Source organism: Melozone crissalis, unplaced genomic scaffold, assembly GCF_028551555.1.
Source record: "Melozone crissalis strain CALT ecotype California unplaced genomic scaffold, PUWL_Pcris_2 ptg000013l_1, whole genome shotgun sequence".
In the NCBI taxonomy this organism is placed as follows: Eukaryota; Metazoa; Chordata; class Aves; order Passeriformes; family Passerellidae; genus Melozone; species Melozone crissalis.
This window is the reverse complement of record NW_026535791.1, coordinates 35435906-35458242: the sequence shown is the minus strand read 5'-3', so window position 1 is coordinate 35458242 and position 22337 is coordinate 35435906. Positions and strand designations below refer to the sequence as shown.

At 44.0% G+C, this 22337-nt stretch overlaps 2 protein-coding genes across 10 annotated transcripts in view; both read right to left on the bottom strand.

The window, feature by feature from the left end:
* RAP2A (RAP2A, member of RAS oncogene family) overlaps positions 1-1304 on the bottom strand; it is a 29480-nt gene extending 28176 nt beyond the window's left edge. Inside the window, exon 1 of the mRNA XM_054271453.1 lies at positions 973-1304. Within this exon, the coding sequence (XP_054127428.1) occupies positions 973-1286 (314 nt within the window). The 5' untranslated portion in view covers positions 1287-1304. The remainder of the gene's footprint in view (positions 1-972) is intronic.
* Positions 1305-19296: 17992 nt separating this feature from the next.
* The window catches only part of MBNL2 (muscleblind like splicing regulator 2), a 106812-nt gene continuing 103771 nt past the window's right edge, over positions 19297-22337 (bottom strand). For 7 of the 9 annotated variants that reach the window (XM_054272222.1, XM_054272221.1, XM_054272220.1 and 4 more), the window contains one exon: positions 22145-22246. In XM_054272222.1, the coding sequence (XP_054128197.1) occupies positions 22232-22246 (15 nt within the window). In that variant the 3' untranslated portion in view covers positions 22145-22231. Of the gene's footprint in view, positions 22247-22337 lie in introns of all 9 variants that reach the window. The other 2 variants (XM_054272224.1, XM_054272228.1) reach the window with 1 other exon arrangement.

Genomic DNA, 22337 nt, shown 5'->3' with positions numbered 1-22337 from the left:
CCTCTCTCCACGGGCACTAACAGACCTCTGTCTGCGGCGATGTGGCCAGCGGCATTTTCTCATCTCCGCTCCGGTTCAAACGGTTGCTATGATTTCAAATGGTGCATCTACCCTTATTTTAGCGCGACTGGCTGCATTTCAGCTGCCGACATCTGACTGATTGATGCACATCTAAACAACGCAGCGATTATAAAAACAAACAGGCAGTAGGCACCGGTGTTTCTCCACCGTGGGCTCGCTCCTAACAGAGCGGCTGGCAACGAGACCGTGGGAAATTTAAGAGCAACACCAGCACACATGAGGCCTAACACTCACACTGCCACTGCCACCGGGAAGGAGGCTGGCGCCCTGCACTTTTAAGAGTGGGAAGTTCATGGAAATGCCTATGCAGGTATCTGAGCAGGCAGACCTCTCGCCCGCCGCACGAAAGCATCCAGGTACTTCCCCTGCACATCAGCCACAGCACGTCCACCAAGAAAGTGCACTCGAGGGCTGGCTGACCCGACACACCGCTGGGGAACTGCTTTTCCCCCCCCACGCTTCCAGCCTCTGGCCAGATTCTCCACCGTATTCCATACGGGAGCACCCCAAACTCCCCGCACACGCAGCTGGGAGGAGAGCGAGCGGCGGAAACCACGGGAGCCCCCGGCCCCTGCCCCCGCTCCGCCGCCCCCGGCCGGCGCCCGCCCACGGGGAGCCCGGGGCTGCGGGCGCGGCTGCGGAGGGGGCGGCGGGCCGGAGGCAATGCCCCGCAGCCCGGGGGAGGGCGGAGGGAGGCGGGCGAGGGAAGGGAGCCGCGGGGCAGGCACCTGAGCGGGCGTGGGCAGCCCCCGGGCCGGAGATCCGGGCACCGGGGCGGGGGAGGAGGGCACGGAGGGGGGGGCGGGAGGCCCGCAGGCCCCGGCGGGGCGGGCCGGGCCGCAGGTGGGCGTCGGGCGCGGCCGCCGGAGGAGCGGCCGCCGGGCAAGTCACCTCTTGACGCGGATGATCTGGTCGCGCATGGGTCGGATGTCCTGGAAGCTCTGCTGGTTCACCAGGCTGTAGACGAGGATGAAGCCCTGCCCGTTCTTGATGTAGAGGTCCCGCATGGAGGCGAACTGCTCAGTGCCCGCCGTGTCCAGGATCTCCAGGACGGAGGGGGAGGCGTCCACCTCGATCTCCTTGCGGTAGAAGTCCTCGATGGTGGGGTCGTACTTCTCGATGAAGGTGCCGGTCACGAACTGCACCGTGAGCGCCGACTTCCCCACCCCGCCCGAGCCCAGCACCACCACCTTGTACTCGCGCATCCTCCCGCCAGCGCGGACCGCCCGCCCGACCCGCACCTGCCGACGGCCCCTCCTCACCCCCCCGCCATCGGCCGCCCCGCCCTGTGCCCGCCGCCGCAGCCGCCTCCGCTCCGCTCCCCGCCCGGCGGATGCTCCGGGCCGCCGCGGCGGCTCCTGGGCGGCGCTGCCGGCGGCGGGGCCGCGCTCACGGGCTGCGGCGCGGCCGGGGTGGGGCGGCGGCCCCGCCTCCTCCTTCCCGTGTCGCCACGGCAACAGCCAACGGGGCGGGACGGGGGAAGAAAGAGCGGGGAGGAGGAGGAGGAGGAAGAAGAGGAGGAGGAGGGCGGGCACCGCCCCGTCACGTGGCGCGCCCCCCTTCCTGCCTCCGGGCGCGGCGGCCGCACGTGATGCCGGCGGGCGGTGGCGCCGCTGTCGCCCGCGTCCCTTCCCCTTCCCTTGTCCCCTCCGGTGCCGTCGCCCCGGGCACACGGCGTCCCCCGGCCGCGCTCCGGGCCGGCTCCGAGCGGGGAGGGCCGGCGGGCGGGGGCGGGCCGGGCCAATGGGAGCGCGGGCCGGGCGGCCGCGGTTCCACTTCCCGGGCGGCGGGAGGCGGCCCCGGCGCGGTAAGTTCGGGCCGCTCCGGACCTGGCGGCTTCCTGGCCCTGTGGATCCCGCTGCTGGGTGTAAAAGTCAGTGGGATTCATCGAACCCGAGGCGGTGATCCGGCGCGCGTTGGATCCCTGCGGTCTGGGCTGTGCCTGCAGGGGGGCGGCCGGAGGTGTTTGTTGGCACTGTGTGCCTGCCAGCCTTCTCGCCCCCTTCTGATAGAGAGAAAGGGCCAGAAAAAGTGGTGGTACAGTTTGGGAAAAGTGCTGCATCAAAACAGATAGGAAATGAAGATGATTGATGGGAAAGAATTCACAGTTCCTCCCAGGAACTGATATCACTCCGGAAAGATGCTCACACTTGTATGCTTGCCTGTCTGCTATAAGACAGTCTCCTTAACGCTTCTTTTTTTCTTTTTTACCTTCGTTTTTTTCCTCAATCATAACTGGCTAGAATTATTTGATACAGGGAGTAAAAACTTTGTTTCCATTAGAGGGTTGAAGGTCAGCCAGAGCCCTTATTCTGCTGTTCGGATGCTTTCTGAGAAAGCTTTCTGGCTGTCAGAAATGAGCCCAAACCTGGTGCTGTGTTTTTCTTGTTGTGCTGTTCTTCCCACTGCATCTGAAGCAAGGCCTGAGGTGTCAGCCTACTTTCCAAGCAAGTCTGGTTCTTTTCTCTTTTTCTTTTTTGTCTTTTTTTTTCTTTTTCTCCTTTTTCTCTTCCTTTTTGGCTTGTTTTCATGTTTCCTAACCTAACAGTAGCAGACGTATTAAGGGCTTTTTGGAGCACATTTGTCCCTGTCCAAGTCTTCCAGTTAAATGCTTGCCAAGTACAGTATTTTAGGCTTTGCAGTGTTTTGCTTGGGTATTCTGTTTGGCTTTTCTTCTGTGTGTTTTTGATTCTTTTTTTTTAATTGCAAAGCTTCAAAACAATTTTTTCTTAGTAGGATGGCGATAGCTTTGGTGCATCTAGGAGAAAGAAGATTATCTGCCAGCTTCTTGCAATTCCCATGTCCAAAGCTGCTGAAGTAAACTGGAAACCACACATATTTGAGTGATTTAAATATATCAATACCAAAGAGGTAGACAATTTTTTTACAGGACTGTCAGAATTCATTTGTAAATATTGCAGAGCCTGGTCTGAACTGAGTAATAGTTTCAACGAATGACCTAATTTCTATTGGGGACTTGAGGCCTTCAAGTATTAGAAAAGAGCCTACAAGAATGTGTAGTATCACAAAATACAAGATACTGTACAGATTAATAACTGTTGTACAGATTAAATAACTGTAACTAATTAATTAACAGTAAGAGATTAATTAACTGTAACTAATGTACAGATTAATAACTATTTGTAGTGTGAATCCAGGAACCCTCCAGCAGAGTAATGGGAAAATACCTGGATTTATTAGTCAACAATGAAAGCAGGCTGCCAGTTTAACGTGGTTGTGAAAAAGCTGAGTGTGACAGTGGTGTGCGCACAGCCAGGCTTGTGGGTGACTGGTGAGACATTGCTGTGTCCAGTTCTGATAAATCATGTCCAGGAAAGAGCAGTTTGTGCACAAGTACTTCTGGGAGGGTTACTGGAGATGAGAACAAAGCTTATCTACAAGAGGCTCTGGGAATATTTGTTTGATTAACCTAGGAAAAGCAAATGCAGGGAAGGGTTATGAGTAACCAGTAAGGCAGGGTGGAGTCAGGCTCAAGTGAGTAGGCATTTAACCTAATGAGCAACGCTGATGGGAGAGCACAGATCTAAACTGATAATAACTAGATAGAAAACTAAGCCCTGTCTCAGTGCACTGAGGGTTTCTTCTTCCATGAAGAACCGTGAAAATGGACTTATCTAACAGGCTTTAAAATGTGTTGTGCATCAGAATAGGAAGATTATATGTAATTACACAAAACAGATTTAAGTGATCAATGTTGGAGGGAGGAGTTTTGAGCCTCCCCGACTCATCTTGAGACCAGAGCAACCTCCTGATGTTCAGCAGAAAAAAGGCTGTCAACTGCTGGTTCATGATGGGGAGGGTGGGAAGGGCCATAGTTCAGAAAGAGGTACCAGGAATGCTCCCACTAAGGAGATTTTCACCAAGTGTTCAGTCTCTTAGATTGGATGGGCAGCAAAATGTTATTTTACTTAATAGTGTATGCAGGGACCTAAGAAATGTAGAAACTGGAAATACAGAAGGATAGTGTATATAGAGTATGGAGGATGTAAAAGAAAATGTAGGATGGTCAACAGGAGGAGGTGCTGGATGCTGTGAGTGTTCCTGAGGATCTTGCCATATCTGTTTTGAGGCTGAACATCTTGTCATTGCCCAGTGCTGTTTTTCTGAACTTCATTTTTGATTGTAACTCATCTGACAAGAACAACAGCACTGAAAATTCACCTAATAAATGCTGGAGGCTTAGCCCTAAAAACAAATACAGTGTCAGTTATGTGGAGTTATTTATAGTGAGGTGGAGAACATGGGGTCATTTAGGTCCTGCCAGTCTGTTTTTATTGCATGTTGCTTATACTTCTGTTCTTCCTTACTGAAGAACGGGAGAAAAAAAACGAGCTAATAAATTGCAGGGAAAGAGAAACTTCCTGCCATAAAAGATTGAATTGGGCAAGGCTTGCCAGGCAAATATCTCAGCCCACAGCATGCTTTCCCAGCGTGACTTCCTTCGTAGCTTCTCACAGGAGACTCCAGAGTCATCTAGTCCCCCCGTGCTGTACAGCTGGGCTTTTGCCGGCTTCCTAGGATTTAGAAACTTCAGTTTTATTGCTCACTTCTCAAGTCCTTTTATGTCTTGTATCGAGCTGTCTTATTTCAAGCTTCAGTGGCCTGCGGCTTACCGCACTCTTTTATGGTAGCCTGGAGTTTCTCAGTAAATATTGAATTTTTATCTTGCGCAGCAACCAGCACACTGGTTTGTAATTTTTTTGCTAGCTATTGTAGCCTGTGACTGTGCATTAGGGTATGTATTTAAAAGAGGAAAATTTCGATTCTAGAGCCAGGGTTTTCCAATTCTTCACTATTAACAATATCAGTCACAAAATGTAGCAGCATGAAAGATGGGAGAATCCGTAGTTCCCTTCCTCTGAGAACTGATGATGGTCTTCTGACTCTGAAGTGCAAGAAAATGTGTGAGATAAAGCTGTCTGTGCTACAAACTGTTCTGGTGTCCATCCGTTTTCCATGGTCAAGTGTTCTTTTAAGTGCTTATTAGTAGAAGATCATGATTTCCTGTCCTTGCTTACCATCATGTCTTTACATTCAGGCTGTCAATTTCTCCTCACTGTTTGTCATTGCAGTATTTAGGAAGTGTTAAGAATTAAGATTTTGTTTAGTCCTTAATATTTCTTGCTAGATAAATAGTCTTGTTAATACTGCCCATAAAGTTGTTGTCAAATTGAGGATGCAGCTAGCTGCAGTGCAAGGTGACTGACTTGGCTAACCCTGTCCTAAGGTGCTAGCATTTTAGCACCTTACCAGATGGTCAGGCTGGTAATTTCCCTTTCACACCGGCAGTAAAGTTGTCCCATTCCTTAACCAAGTGCAAAATTATAAATGTTTGATACCTTTGTTTGCTTTCCAGGTGAGAGCTGGAACTATCTGGGTGTACCTGTAAAGGTGAAGGAGGCTGGACCTCCTCTGTCATGTCTGGCAGCAGTTGGGTGGCAGCTCAGGTCACCCAAGAGCCCATCAGTGACAGCCAGCACCATCTCCAGCCTGCTGGAGGGACTAGGATTTGGGATTCAACTTACCACACTGGAAGAACATGTTACAGAAGCAAGGTTTCATTAACCTGTCTGCTTGGGGCTTTTTGTTTTGTTCTTAAGCAAATCTAAGCCCTTGTTTTGGAAGGTACGGTGAGTGTGCATTCGTTTTGTAGTGGTGAAGCCTTGTGTGAGCTCTGAGTGAATGACTTTTGTCTCTGTGTCTAGCCTCACTGAAGCCAGGGGTGCCAAGATGAGATAGCAGCTCTCCACAGAGCTCACTGTAAGGAAAAGTCAAAATCTGCAGTGATGAATTGCAGTCATCATTACTTGTCTGCATTGGCTGGAGCTAGCAGTTCCCTGTATGCAGGGATTCACTCCCCTGTGCCATCCTTGGCTCAGCACCCTAAGCTGGTAAATTAGGCTGATCTTCCAGGGTAGCAAGTGTGATGGTCATCAGTGTTGCTATGCTTTAGTTCTGGTACCTGATTTTGGGAAGAGAATTCACAAAGCTGAGGTAAGCTCTAGGAAATTCTTAGCAAAACTGGGACTTTAGCAGTTGGATTCCCAGCAGCCAAGTATGCTGAGTGAGGAGATTTTAAACCAGATGATTGGAATGTTCTTTGGGCAACTCTTTTCTGCTCAGTTTTAATTGCTTATAGCCTTCACTTAAGCACATTTAGAGTCAGAGAGCCAAAATCTGAAGTGGTCTCTTGTACTTGCTGTGATCCATAGGGGTGAAGGCAAACCCTGGAAGCTGGCTCTGTTACCTCCCCAGCTCTGCCAACCCCACACTGCCTTTCTCCCTCTGACACCTGTGCTGGGCCATTTCAGGTCACTGAATTTGTAGAAAGTGAACCCAGACTATGAATACAAATAGTTTTATAATTCCTAGCTGCTAGGGGCTCAGTCATGAAAGAAGAACAGAGTTAACTCTGTTAACTCTCACAGCGTTAACATCTTCAACTTAAAACAGTTTAACCCCCGCCTATTGATTCCCAAGAGACTGTTTTGTGTTGTGAGGGAAAACAAATGAGATTACATTCCAGCAGAACGAGATTCAATTAATGTGTTTTCCCTTACAACTAGAGAGGACAACCAGTGTGAACACAATTACTGTGGCTCCACCAATAGATACTCATTAAATTGCTGTACCTGCCACTTTCAATTGTGTGATCCAGTCCCCAGGGTTTGGCTTCTTCCGGTTTTTTACAGTTTGAAAGAGATGGAGACAATAGGACTAGACATACCAAAGTCTTCTCTCAGTCATAATTTAATTTTCCAACCAGAAAGGAGCATTAAGGTAGCTTCAGTTCCCAAGGGTTTATTTCAAAACTCAATGGGTCTGCACATCCCCACAGCTTTCTCATTATTGATCTTTCCTAACACTGCAGGTTAACTGTTAAAGGAAGGGGATCACTTGTTCAGGGGTAGGAATGATGAGTTTCTAACTGGTTTATGCAGTCTGTTGCCCATCCCTGTCGTGTTTTAAGGTCATTGTGTTTAATTGAAGATGGTGGTTAAATTAAAAAAGAGTAATTGCTCCTGGCCCCTCTTTTTACTAAGAGTAAAAATTTGATAAACCATTCCCCAAAGTGCCTGGAAATCAAAGTGAAAATAGTATGAATTAGCTTGTGACCTGATTTTTATTTATTTTATTTTTGTTTTCAGTGGTTTTGGTGGACTTTTGCTGATGTATTATGGCATTTCACAACAAAGTTTTCCTTGCTTCCCATAAAGCAAATGAGAAACCTTGATGGTGCAATTAATTTTAATTAAAACTTCCACTGCATATTTAAGTTTTGTAAGAAATACTCATCACTAATAAAGTTACGTTAAATAGCTGTTGTTCAGATGTAAAAACAGGGGGAGTCAATTTCAAGGTATAAAAAACACAGCAAAATAAACCAAAACCGGGTAATTTATTATTCTATTTGACTCTGTCACTCTTTCTTCTTATGATGTTTAAAAATAATTCAATCAGACTTAAGGGAAAGTTAAGACAATGATAGTCTGTTTTTATTAAGATACAACAAAAGTTTTGCAATATCTGTCATAAGTCAGCCTTTTTTTCTGAGTGAGACTTAAAATAAGTCCTTCTTTATAGTAATAGAATAATAGTAATAACAAGTCCTTCTTTATAGTATAGTAATGGTATAAGCATCAGGGACATTATACTTGTAGACACCAATAAATATTACAGTTACAATAATATTTGCTTGTTATGTGGTTGTTTTTTGCAAAATATTCAGAACTGAAATAGTAAGGTCTCTTAATTGCTCTGAGTTATACTGTAAATTAAAATAAGATTTCCAATATGCTTTTCACAGAAAAAGGGGAAGCATTTAATCTTGATTTCACATAATCCAATCATAACTTGGATGAATTCAATTTAGTACATGAACTAAAACCGAGTAGGTGATTTTGGTGCATATCCAAAGGGCTGGGTTTGTTCTGAGTGTTTGGATTTATATCATGTGTCCTGGTGGAGTTGGTTGCTGTGCTGAGCAAGGCAGTCACAGTGGGAAGGGGCTGGGGAGGGTCCCTGAGGAGAGGCAGGTTTAAGGGGCAGACAGGGAGAGGTAGGTTAAAGGGGGCTGCTCACTGCCTGGGGGGGGGTAACAAGACCCAGCTGCCACTTTACCAGCAAGTGCTGACCCTGTCTGTGTACTCAAGGAGGGGGACAAATGTTTTGTAACTTGTCTCTTTCTACATGGAGGTCTGGAGTTTCTACTTGCAGGAGCTTGTGGAGCCCAACCTCTTAATTAGTGGAAGTTTTAACTTGATGCTTCAGGATCATGTGGTTTATATATGATCTTTATCAACATAGGAGCTACTGACTGCTGGCCTTCAGAGATAAACATTAAGGGCCTGAAAATAATTGCCTGCCGACATTGACTATTGAGTTTGCCGTTTGCTCTTCAGTTATTGTTGCTTTTTGCTGCTTTGTGATAGATTGTTTGGATTTTTAAACAGAAATCAGGAATCTCATGTTTTTGATGCCAGTAGCTGATGCTTTAAGACAACCCAATATCATAAATTTATGATAAAATCATTCTGAGGCTAAAGAAAAGATTCATGCAAGGAAAATGCAAAAGGAGCTGAGTTTGTGAGGTGTACAAAGCTCTCATACTTTTGTTTAGGTCTTCAGTGCTGTATGTGAATGTAACACTGTGACTACAGTTTTCAAGCAGCCTTTCAGAGGTGTGTTATAGTGGGAGGTCTGTGCAAGCAGGAGATCTGCATATCCTACTCTAGGAACCCCAGCGCATTTGCTTGAGGAAAATAATACAAAGAATTAGCTCCTGCCCCTCTTGGCATTTTCTCTTGGGCCTTCAGTGAGAGCTAATACAATTACAGGTAGATGCTTGCAAAATAATTTGGGAGCAACCCACAACACACCAAACAAATCCATAGTGTTAAATTTTTCCAGAATTATTTTGGGACTTTCATATAGATCTGGCCCCACTGCACAGAGATTAACTTTATCAGGATAGCTTTTCTGGGACAGATTCCAACAATATTTCCTTGTGGGTTTGGGATGAACACACTGGGCATATTAGATGACTGAGGAAAATGCTAGAACTACTCCGTGACAATCTTCTCAAGGTGGTTAGTGTCCAGTCATGCCTCTGGAAAAAGAAATCATCAATTAGGTGATGTATTTTTATCAGGTAATATGATGGCTTTCTCTATGCAGAGGGAGACATTAACCAAATTAGTGGTACTGCAGCCCTCTAATGTTCTCTTAAACCATAGAAATCAGCCACCACCTGTCTAGTTAAGGACTAGCTTTTCATAAAATACTCTTATAAGCAAAGTTTTAAAATTATTAGGAGGATGCTGGAAAAATTGGTGTAGCGTTTTAAAAAGTGATAATTCAATTTGCATTTGTTGTCTAAGTATCTCTGTGTGTGTGTATGTAGTTAAGACAGAAAGGAGATAAAAAAAAAAGTCTTTGCTGCAGTGTTTTCCATGGACTTAAAAACCTTCAGCCAGTGTCTCAGTTCCTATAAATTGGCATAAACTCCAATAGCTTAAAGCTGTGTTAGTTTATGTGACCCAATGAGGTGACCTCTGGGATTTGTGGGACCACTGTGTAAGTACCAGAGCCTTCAACCTGCCAGGGCCAAAATAAATAATGCCTTTGGTACAGTCCTGGCTCCATGCTTACATTTTACTCTTTGATTTAAGCAACGTCATGTGAAGCAGAGCAGGGCTAAGGGAGCCTTCAGCAGCTCTGCACCTGTCCCCAGCAAAACCCTCACCAGGCTGTTGCCATTTTCATCTTGCAGATGGAAACTGATGAAGAGAGAAGCTGTGTCCTTACTGTGGCATTAAAAATGTACTTTGTGGACAAAAGAAGCAGTGGCAGAGCTTTCCAGAGCTAAGTGAGGGGCAAACCCTTCTGAGGAACATCTGACATGACAAGAAAGCTTTATTCCTCCAAGCCCCTCACTTGCCTATGGAGTGACACAGAAGCAGGTGGAGAAATGCTCCTGCAGTGCTGCAGCTGTGCCCCTGTGCCCACACAGATGCTTTCTTTGTGTCAGGACAAAACAAATTAAATGGTCCCCACCAGCTCTGCCTGTGCAACGTGCCCCTCTGCAGGGGTGGGTGGATGGACACTCAGGGGTGGAGCTGGGCAGGCTAAATTGTAATGGATGTAAATGCCTGAAGAAAATTGTTCTGTTTAAAATTGTTTTCTTTTTCCCCTGAGATAGAAAAGGCAGTGATTATAAACGTTGGCACTTTTTGCCAATCCAAGCTTTATCCAGAGGAAAACTGCAGCAGTCTGGGAGGTGCCAGGGATGCTCCTGGCAGGAGTAGCAGAGCACAGAGCCATTCTTCCCTGCAGCAGGCTTGCTGCACTAGCAGGCATAGCTGCAGGCTGCTAGCATCATAAACCTCCAGCTATTTTCATTTCATCAAAACAAATGCAAATTTGGCCTCTAAACAGATATAAAATGCTCCAAAAGAGTCTTGGGCTTTTTCTGACATGGCAAAGATGCAGTGAGCTAAGCCCTGTGTCCTGTGCCCGTGTGGGTAAAGGTGTATGGAGAGACACCAGGAAAGGCTGAGGAGCAGTTGCTGGGAGGCTGGCTTGAAGCTGAGAGAAGAGCTGCATGTGAGCCTGTGTCACCAGCATTAAATTAATGGGATGGGGTTAAGAGCCTAAAGCACACAGATCCAGCCAGGTCTCCCTTGTGAAGGAGAGGGAACTGTGGCAGTCCCTTGGCTGAGCAGGGACCACCAGTGGCCAAGGGATGCTCAAGGGCAGAAACAGGCAGGTGTGTTGCAGGCAGGCTTTGTCTCACCTCAGCTGCCTCTGAGATCTGCAGGTGCCCTGTGGAGCTAATCAGCCTCCCAAACCCCCAGCCTTCTTAATTTTACTGATTTAAAAATAGCCTCAGGCTCCCTAAGGGGCTGCAGCTGAGGAGACTCCCTTGTAACCCAGCTGGCTGAACAGGCCCTGTAAAACTCACCTGCTCCCTCAGGTCCTCCACAGGGATGGTTTCTTCCAAGTGTGGTAGAAAAAGACATTTTTACATTTCTGTCTTTGCACGTGCTCCAATTCCTCCATGTTTTGACAGAAGGAAACTTGGCACAAGGGGATGGCTACAGGGGATGCCAGTGCTCGCCTACAACAGAGGTTTGGGAGAAGAAATCCCAACAAGGAGAAGGGAACAGACTTTCCTTCTTCACACTTACTAACTTCTCAGAGAGGTCCTGCTACTTCTGATGCCATAGGCTAGGGGACTTTGGGTTTTATTTATTTTCAGTGATGCCATTTTTCACATGTAGGAGCAGGATAGCTGGTGAGGCTGTTTGGATTCTGGCACAGGATGTGTTGAAGGAATTAAGACACATTCTTAATTCCACACCCAGGCTGTGCCTCTGAATCCTCTCCTTTGGGCCTTTCCATTGCCTTCAGCTCTACCAGAAGGCTGTAGGGTGGTCCTGTGGTAAATCTAGTAATCTGCTGGACAAAGCACCAGGCATCTGAGGAGACCTTCTGTGGCTTGTTGACAGCCAATCTAATTATCCCTGTAGTGATTGCCTCAGACAGACACACATTTTGGGATCCTGAAAGAAAAACAGTTTTTAAAAAGATGAGGTACTTCAGTTCTGTGAAATGGTACTTTTCACTGGTGAGCAGCTACCCACAGCTCCTGCAGAGCATGGGTGTTGGAACCCAGGACATTCCGCTGACTGCCCTGGAGGACTTGAGACCCTGGCAGGGAGCTAAGAGACCTTGGCACAGAGTCAAAAACACCTGTGCTTTCAATCTTAACCCATGGAAAAAAAGACCAACTTTGTATGCAGAAGTACATGCCACAAGAGTTTGAATAGAATGATAGTGAATTTATCACAGGGTGAAAATGTAGAATTTTGGGGTTTTAAAATGGGGGTTCAGGGGGCAAGATGGAGGAATCTGGGCATGTCCAGTCTTTCTCCTTCTTCTTCTTCTTAGCCTCCATCTTCTGCTGTAATGGTAACACTTTTGGATTGGTTTAGAGTAGAGACAAACTGTCTAACATAGGTGATAGATATTAGAAAATTATTGTAAATAATGTACACATAGTTTTTAGTATAAAAAGGCAACACCGCCCCAAGGCAGTCAGTGTGCCTCAACCTGCTGAACAAACCTCGTTGGGTCAGAAAAAGAATGTTATAAATAACAGAAAATAAACAACTTTAAGAATGAGAGCCAAAGAATTCTATCTTCTTCTTTGGTCTCAAAACTGGGAAAAAGAGACTTTCTAACACCTTAAGGTCATCTCAACCACAGAGACCCCGTCACATGGGCAGTGTCCATAAATCCACACAGTAGCTTCTTCTAACACCCTGCTCAAGTAACCCAGCCTGAGTCCATTCCTTTCAGCTGTGCATCCAGCTCCAGTAATAAGTGTTTAGTCCCAGTAAAGCCCAACTGCTGCTTCAGGTCTTGCCTCTGAGGGACCCTACCACAAACTCTGGCTGTTTCAATTGGTATCAGCCCCTGTGAATGGGAGCTTCTGACACCATGATGCTGCAGCCTGCATTTCTAGGTAAAACTCACCTTGGGAAATGTTTACATTGCTGAGCAAACTAAGTCCAAGTTCTACAAATGCCACATCTTATCAGGGCCATTTTCTTTATTAGTTTTACTGCAAATTGGCTTGAGTCTATTGACCCCTAGAGCATGAAGCCACATCCAGCTAAGTCTAAGAAGCTGAAAATTAAAGGAGATGCAGCTGTTTCTCTCTGGAGCATTCATGAGGTAATAATAGTAACAATAAGGGGAAGGAAAATAGAGCAGTTTCATTGTGATATTTTTTAGAAAGTAAGGATTCCATTGAATATAAAATGGTCATTGATTTTAGGCACTTTGATAGACTAATGTTTGGTTTTAATGGAATCATTTTCTGAGAAGTGCAAAAAAACCGTGTCAAGAGGGAACAACCCTCACTTTGTATAGAGAGGTGCTGCTGAGTAGAAGTGCTGAAGTCCTTTATTTAAATAGGAGTAATTATATTGCACAGGAAACTTGGATTTGAAAGCAGTTCCCCTGATATATTCCTCTTCAGGAGTAATTTTCTGCTGCATTCACCAAAGCCCAAAGGCTGATCTCATATCACATTGGATCATCTGCATTATGGCTAAAATTAAAACAAAGGGAGAGGAAACAAATGGGAAAGGATGTAAAACTCCCAAATGCCAGGTCTAAAAGGAAGTCCTTTTCATCAAGATGGAAGTTGGAATGCCTTTTAGAGTGAACATCTGATGTAGATGGAGGTAAAAAGCAAATAAGAGAATAATTATGCTGCACTTGGCTTCCACCAACTGGCTTCTCACCATGTGATGTCCCTTCACTGCTTTGCACCCTCTGCTTTTCCTGGGGTTTCCATCATATCCAAGAAGCTCTCATCAAAACCTTTCCTGTGGACAGCATTCACTGGGAAAGACTGGAAGACTTCTCTGGCCAAAGCGGACAGTTGCTTCTGCTGCTGAGGTGGAGACTCGTTTGCAGTCAGCCTGCTTCATTTGTCTTCTTCCACAAAAGAAGACACAAAATGTTGGACAGAGCAGATGAGACATTGCCTTCATGGTCCTCTCTAGGAAGGATTGCACCACTTTACCTTCCATGCAAAACAAATCTGTAAATGATGCTTTAAATGCTCAGACTGTTGTGGTTTCCCTCTTTAGTTATGAAGTTCATTTGGTCAATTCCATGGGAACTGACTCACAAAGGCTTTCATAACCTTGCAAGGAACTTTTCTGTATGGTCAAGAACAGCATGGCCCTTAATTTGGACCCATGGATCTCCCAAGGAAGGCCAGCAGAATCAGGTGGGTGAAGATAAAGCCTCTGTGCACGAATTAAGAAAGGATTGGCTAATGCTCCCCCTTAAGTAGCAAAAGGACATTTCCCCCCTAAAGTCTCTCTAAACAGTAAAGGGTTCACATTAATATGTATGTGTCGTGGTGGGGAGAGGTGTTTGATTACTGTAGAACACATCACTTAAATCATCTCATCTTTCAGGCAGCGTTCTCAATCTGTGGGGCCAAGATGAATCAGTTCCTTGTACCCATTGCAGTCCTGCAGTGGTGCAAGGACCACAGTGTGCTCCCCAGCCACATGGTGCTGTAAAAGCCCACATCATCTCCAGAGTCAAAGGAAAAAAAGGGGAACAAGATGGTTTGAAAAAACAACCACCCTCAGATAAAAATAAAGGCACGGAAGCCAGCAGGAGGCATGGGGTTCCCATGGTGCATATGTGCTTAGAGACAAGCTCGGGTAAAAGCCAGAGCAAGAAGGAGCTGCAGGCAGGATTGGGAATGCACAGCACCCTGCTGTGAGCCCCAGCTTGATGGAGGAGGGGTCACACTGGGCACCTCTGTAGGCAGCAGGGCTGGGAAGGCTTCAGAAGAAGCAGTTCTGCCTACAAGATCAATGTTGTTACCCTCTGGCAAAGCCCCAATCACTCTTCTTTTGCGTATACAAGAACCCTGGGGCTGAATGCAAAAGGCCTGCACTTAGTGTGGTAAAAGCATGTTTCTGTTCTACCTGCACACAGAGAAGGTTGCTCAGGAAGAAACTGTTGCCACTGTTCAGGCAATCCATACTGCGCTACATCTGGCAAATAGAGTGGCTGCAAGTAAGAAAGCGCCGAGCTAGCTGATAATCTGATTTAATTTGGTTTCATTTGCTTTATAGGCTCTCTGTATAGAGTTACAGAATGATTTGGGCTGGGAGAGACCTTTCAGTGTCATCTAGTCCAACCCCCTACTATGGGCAGCTTGTTATCAACTCTGCCAGGTTCCTCAGAGTGCCATCCAACCTGGCCTTGAATGTTTCCAGGGATAGGGCATCCACAACTTCTCCGGGCAACCTGTTTGAGTTTTTCATCACCCTCCTTGTAAAAACCAGAATTCTGTCTTATATCTAATCTAAATTTACCCTCTTTTAGTTTAAAACCATTATCCCTTGCCCTATCACAACAGGCCCTACTAAAAAGTCTGTCCCCATCTTTCTTATGGGCCTCCCTTAGGTACTGGAAGGTGCTCTAAGGCCTCCCTGGAGCCTTCTCTTCAATTAATCATCTCAAACCTTTCAGCCTACCTTCAGGAGAGGTGCCCCAGCCCTCTGATCATCTTTGTGACTCTTCCCTGGACTGTCTCCAACAGGTCCACATCCTCCTTATGTTGGGGACCCCAGAGCAATCAACCTAACAAGTTGGTGAGAAAAACACCAAACAAAAGCTCCCACACATACCTGCAACTCCAGACAAAACTGGACTTGAAGAAGTTCAGCCTCTCCCATGATCTAATTAAAAGGAAATAAAATGAGAAGTCTCATGCCACAGCAGGAATTGCCAGCATGCTTCTACTGCTGCCCAGAAGCACTTACCATGAATTCTGAGATAACAGCAGAAGAATGGGCAGTACCATCAGCCCAGGGACTTCCTCCAGTGATTGCTCCTGCAAAGTTCACACTCATTGAGGACTGCATTGATTTTCTATTAGAATAGTTCAACCTCATTTATTTCCTCTGGAATGGGTATAAAGTAGCCACTTTTAAGGTCAATAGAAAAGGAAAACTTTATATCCAATTCTGTAGTTAGAAAGTCCACTGAAATCTGCTTAAGGCTGACCACTTTTTTCCATGTGAGTTCTCTTTCACTTGAAGTTGCTTATGTAGCTTTTCTTTTGAGCCCATCTGGCTTGAGGAAGGACACAAAACGGGACCCTTGCCTTTCATAATCATTTATCTTAAACCTAGAAATGAACGTGCAGGCATTACCAATGTCTGTCCAAAAACCAGCTTGTTATCAAGACTTAGAGAAATTAAAGCAACATAACTTATTTGGTTAGAGTAGGGTACAGTCATTTCACATGTTAAACAGAGCAATTTATTTGCCTGCAGGGACAGCCCATCCCATTGCAACTGCACTCAGCCTATGTTGTGCTGATAACATCACGCCTACATTGGCACAATAACTGAATAATGTCCATGTGGAAGTTAAGCCTGAAGAAATCATATCACATCCTAAAGGGTTAGAGTATTTTGTCACTCCTCCCTGCAACGTGGTAAGACATAAGAACTGCTTGAATTCCTGTTGTAAATTTTCATGAGTTTCTCAAGAATTTTGTGAACTCTCTAGCTTTACATCTGTGAGCACAGGAACATGTTAGGTGACATGAAAAAAATTTCTAGGTACCATAGTAGGAGAGAAAAGGCTTAAATATGCAAGCTGAACAGCCTCCAAATACCTACAGAGAAGATCAGGATTTTTAACTATCAGACAATTTCAGTCAGTCTCATGATTTTGTGATTTCTTGTGCATGATGGGTGTTTTAAAAGCCATCAAAACTACTGTCCTTTGTGAACACAGGTGGGATTCATTGACTAAACTCATCAAAGGTGTTGTAGAGTATCTGAGACACCTGCATGGGGCTGGCAGACTTAAGTTAACATACTTATCCAGACCTGTGCTGCTCCATAGCAGCAGCTTTAGGCCAAGTGGGTACTCTGCAGCGTCCCATCTGAGACTCCACAGCTACAGACAGAAATCTGGATCCCACTCTAGCAGTTTTTCAAGTGTGAAAAACTTGCCCACTCACAGTCCTGAGCTGTGCTGTAAGCTACCAACTTCAGCATCTCTGGATGTGTTCCACTGGCATGCAGTGCAGTGGCTACAACCATAACCCAAGGAAGTAAAAGCACTTCCTCCTTCTAGCCCTGTGTGAAAAGGAGAGGCAGCCGTGGCAAATGCAAACACAGCTCAGCTTCAGCACGGGCAGCACCTGCGTGGCCATCCCTGGGGGCTGTTCCTACAAGGTGAATCTCACACCACTGTGGTCACCCTCGCCACCTCCACATCCTGGCATGTCTTTGGTCTGGTGGCCCTCTGAGGAACCACACAGGCCACACCTTGACTGTTTTGTGACAATTAAGGCTAAGGAAGACAGTCACCAGAATTTGTTTTCCTTAACAGTAGTTTCCAAATCCAGTCCTTTGAAGATGAGAGGAGCAGGGCGTCTTTCCTGAAGTCATTTTCCTAAATCATAAAGCCGAGTGTCTTCCTCACATTGCAAGAAGCCTTAATGGAAATAATGCAACTGCAACCCAGCATTGAGTAAGCAGCTCACATCAATACCTTCCTTTCACATTTCTTAGTATTGCACTTTTCCCCCTGTTACAGCAGAAGGTATTTTCGTGTAATTAAACATGTAATTTATTTTTGACAATTTCTATGGTTTTTATAATTCCAGAATTAAAAGACTAACACTTGAAAATGCATTTCCATAATTTATCCATTCACAGATAATCAAACTATCTATTGCATACCCTTATGCTCGAATACATTACATACCAGCAATAATGCAACAGCTGAGGTGATTTTGCTCTCACACACACCCACTCCAGCAATAAACATCACCTTGACCCATGTAAAAAAGCCTCCAGAACTGTCAATTATATGACATTAAAAAGGCAGACTACAGGACAAAAGGCTTGGCTAGAGAACTGATTGCAGGCATAAAGAGCATGGTATGCTCAGATGACCATACGATCAGATGCCAAGGAAGGTGCTCAGCAATTCCAGGCGAGGTATTTTTTTTGGTCCCATGAATTCAAGCAAAAAATGTCAGTAGCAGGAGATTCAATGCCTGCACTGTTGAGCAGCCTTGCTCACCAGTCCTTTTATCTATTGTCACCTAGGGTACAAAAAATGTTGGGCTGCTCCTGCCTGAGCTCTCTTCTGGAGTGAAACAACTCATTTGGAAAGAAAACCCAGTGAACAAGGTTCAACCAGTTTTGGCTTTGTATCCTTTGCTGGATACAAACATGCAAAACTATCCCAGCAGTCTCTGATCCCTCAAATGTCACATCCCCTTTTGTTTCATGCTTTTAATTCCAGTGGATTGCGAGAACATCTCAGTGCTCAGATTACTTCAGACTTTTGAACTGACAACCGAGTAAAACATACAGAATAAGTCTTATGGCCATGGGTACCCCACATGGGGTCAGAGGAGGGGCATGGCGTTGCGCAAGGGGGAAAAAACAAAGGTTTCTAAAGGCTCTTCTCTAAAAGTAGCATGCTCTATTTTGGAAACTCTGATGTTACCTGAAGGGGGGTCGCTCTTCACATGGACACATACAGACACTGTGGGTTTGCTGTGGCCCCTGAAGGCTCACGGTGTCCATGAGCACTTGTCCAATGCCAAGAAAGTGTCAAAGTTGACAAGAAACAAAGCAGCATTTAGACAAGAAAAGTGACCCTTCTTGGCAGCGGACAACTGTCCAGGGTGGGGTTTAACATAAGAAAGTGTCAACAGACAGGCTTCCTGCTCCTGAGTCATTAGGAGTTGAATTTTAATCATTTGCTGCTTCTGCTCTACAATGCCCTTGCAGCTCTCTAATGCTCCAGTCCTTCCCTGTCCCTGCAAGTCATCCTATTTCTCCTCTCCATCCCACATACTCATTCTCAGCAGGCTTCTGGCTCAGTATGCCTGTGATACATCCAAATGGACTGGTTGACCTGGTGGTTTTCCTCATCACTTGTGACTTTGGGCTCCTTTCAAAGCAGCCCTGTGCTGATGAAGCGTAGACAACTTTTTGACACAAACTCTTCTTGATTCTGCAGGATTGTATTTCCTTTCTTTAAAAGCATTAAAAAAAATAAATCAGAGAAGGCAGTGTGAAGTAACCACAGAGCTGCCAGCCAGAGTGTTTAATTTAATCCCTCCTCTGTCACTAGTCTGCCATGCAGTCCCTGCCTGTGGGCACACAACTCCTCTGTGACACTGCTCTCTCCAGAGGAACTAGCAGATAACAGGGATTATCTGTGGCTGTAACACTCTTCAAGATGTAGGAAAGAAAAGAAAATGCAAAAGAGGTGCCACCAAAAATATGCCACAATGGTCAGGCAATTGTGAGCCAGCCCCTGATAACCAGTGGCTGGTCTGCACCCCGGCATGCATGGGTGGGCGGGAAGGGCTTGGGATGGCTGTTGGAGGCGTGTGGTGCAGGAGAAGGGCATGGGCTTCCTCACACAGCATCTGCATGTCCTGCACCTGGGGATTGAACTTAAGGGTTTGTTACCTGAACAAGCAATTAAGGAAAAAATAAAATTAAAGTAATACATACCTTTTAAAGATTCCTATTTTTTGTTACCCCAGGCCCCTCTTCCCAGAGCGCGCCACAAGAAAGGATCGCCCCGACTCCGCTCTCATTTTAAAATGCTTCTTTTTATTTCAGTGGTTGTACATTGGGTGAATGAATTTAACGTCACAACAGAAATAGAATGGCTATTTAACAGACCACTAGTAATTATATATGCTGGAAAAGAGTGAATGGAGGGGTTTCTTTTAACTGTTACTGAAATATTCATTGTACGTGTCGTCAATTATGCTGGATGAGAGAGGCAAACAAAAAGGTATTTTGGTGAGGTGCTGTATCCTTTGAAGAAAATAAGCACTGAGACATCTCAAGTCACTTGAAACCATGTCCCAGCTACAGTATTTACTGTCTCCGTGTTGGCCCATCTCATGGTTCTTTTAGGGGGTTATATTTCTTGTTGTATTTTTTTAATTAAACAAAGCATTTAAAATTTAATCATTTTCATTAGACTTTTTTTAAAATATAAACAAAGTTTTGGCAAATAATATTTATACAGAAAAATAGTTTTAGATCTTCCCAAATTTTGAAATAGTCTATAAAATTACTTTATAAATAAATAAAATGCAGAATCTGTTGTACACGTATTTGCACATCTCTGTAATTGCCTCCTTACTGTTAACATAGGTTTGTACTTGTACAGTTTTCAGGAATATTACAAAGTCATAAAGTCGGAAAGTGGATCTCTTATTAAAAATACATTTTCTCTTTTTGTCTGTCAGTTTATCTGGATGAAAGACCTGATGTATCTGAAGCTTCGTCATCCATGGGCAAAAAATAGTAATATTGGATTAATTGTAAAAAACATAGAATAATAGTAATTTTGAAACATAAAAAGTTCACACAAAATGATGTCTTGAAGAGTTATCTACATAAAATATTTAAACATGGATAATTTACCATTTAGTATTATACAATAAGCTACCCAAATGCCTAAATTAACTATTATAAAAAAATAAAAACAACTTTGACAGATATAGGCAAGTTGCAGTGTCAACTACCTAGTTATAATGACTGAGAAAGTCTACAAATATTAGTGTTTTAATAGTATATAATGGTGATACCTTAACTGCTAAATAACAAGTTAAGATACATTATTTTTCCACAAATTAAACTAACGCAACGTTACAAGCACTATGTTAATTTTACAACCAAATTGTGATTATTTGTTTTTCTTTCGGATGATCAAATCTCCAGCTTTATATATAAATAGATAGTAATTAGACATCGGACAAACAAGATTTAGCCTGGAAAATAATTCCCTAGACAAATAATAATATGGTTAGTGCCTTCAGTCGTTCAGAAGAGGCAGTGCTGCCAAAGTTTAAAATAGTTTACAATCAATCTGAAGAGGTTAAGTTAAAATACTGCAATCACTAGTAATGTCCACATAGAAAACTTATGCTGCAAACAATTATACATAATATCCACTTATAACAGCTGTCTTGTTTTTTTAAACAATAATTTAAAAACTATGTCATTTATGTGATACATGTGCAACATATAAAATGTGAAATATGAAATATTTGGTACAATAGTGCTTGAAACAAATCTCAAATCAAACAAATGAAATTTTAATTATACATATATAATTACCTTGTAAATCAACAAAGTATTTAAAAAAGTAAACAACATTAAAATCTGCTTCATCCATATATATGTATGTATGTATATATAACATGTATATAATTGTATTAAAGATATCTTCATACTTTTGTGACATAAAATATGTTTTTAAAGGAAAACAATTAAAAGAACTATTTTTTCTCCACTCTAATCTGGTTACAATCTTATAATCCAATTAAAAAAATGCAAATACAGTAATGATTTATTAAACTGAATCTCATTCTACATTCTTAGTGTTCAGTCAATAGCCTAGATTAAAGTCACCTATGAAGTCTCAGTGACTCAACTGAATTTTAATTAAATTAGAGTATCATACAATCTCTTAATCTACAGCCTTTTTTTTGCCTTTTTTTTTGTTAGTTTGGTCTTGTTTTTTTTTTTTTGTTTTGTTTGATTTTACACTTCTAGAAATTACTTCTTAACAGCTTGGATCTTTTTGGTAACCTGACTATGAGTTTCAAAGATTATTCACATCCGATGAGATTTGACTGTTGGCATCAGGCTCACTTTCATCAAGTCTGATGTGACAAAATTTAGGCACTTCTGCAAAGTCTATTTTAAAAACATTATAAATATACTCGTAAAATAATATTCTCAAGACTTTGTTCTTTTGGGGATTGAAAGGGGTATGAAGTTCATACTGTGCAAAATTTTTAAAATTTTCTTCTGCTATTCTGCTATGATTCAAATGCAACTTCTCCATACAAGTCAAACACCAACCATGTGCATCTAAAGACTTTGTGCTTTACTTTGGACTTCTGGCTAAAAATATCAGATTGGCAGGATGATGTGCAGGACACCGGGCTGCGTTTCATCTCTTCTGTCTTGGAATCAACTCACCAAGGGAGCAAAACCAAGATTTTTTTTTTAACTGAGAAGAAAACCCCGAATCATAGTTTGGGTGAAAATTAAACCTGCAACTGGGGAAAGTTTTTAGTCAATGCAATTCAATTATTGCTGAGCTCGAAAGATTCATAAATGTGGAATCTCACGAGACGAACTGATCTGGACCATTTTCGTTAGGTGTAGTTATGGAGAAACGACAATATTTGCAATAATTAAACTATGCTTAGAAAACCTTTAAAACTAAATGTTATCCTTTATGTCTTGAAACATCACAGCTGGTATCAGGTAGTTAACTATTTTAGGTTGGAGTATAGTAAGCATACCATATTTAATATTCATATATGACATAGCAGCACTAGCTTTTTTGAGTTTTTGATTTGTCCATAAGAACAAATTCTTGACTTAGCATGCAGTTTGTGGCAACTCTAGAGAGGAGGAGACGGGGTAGTATGTACAGTAGCCGTGCTTGGCCGTCCGCAGGGAGGCTTCGTGACACTCCGTCCCGCTCCTGCCGGCTATTTCAGGATTATCTGTGGAGAGAAAGGGAAAGCGTGATCGCGCTTTTAGGTGACTTGGGGACAGCAGTGCACCCAGCCGGCCTGTACTGGCCTAACTGGGCTC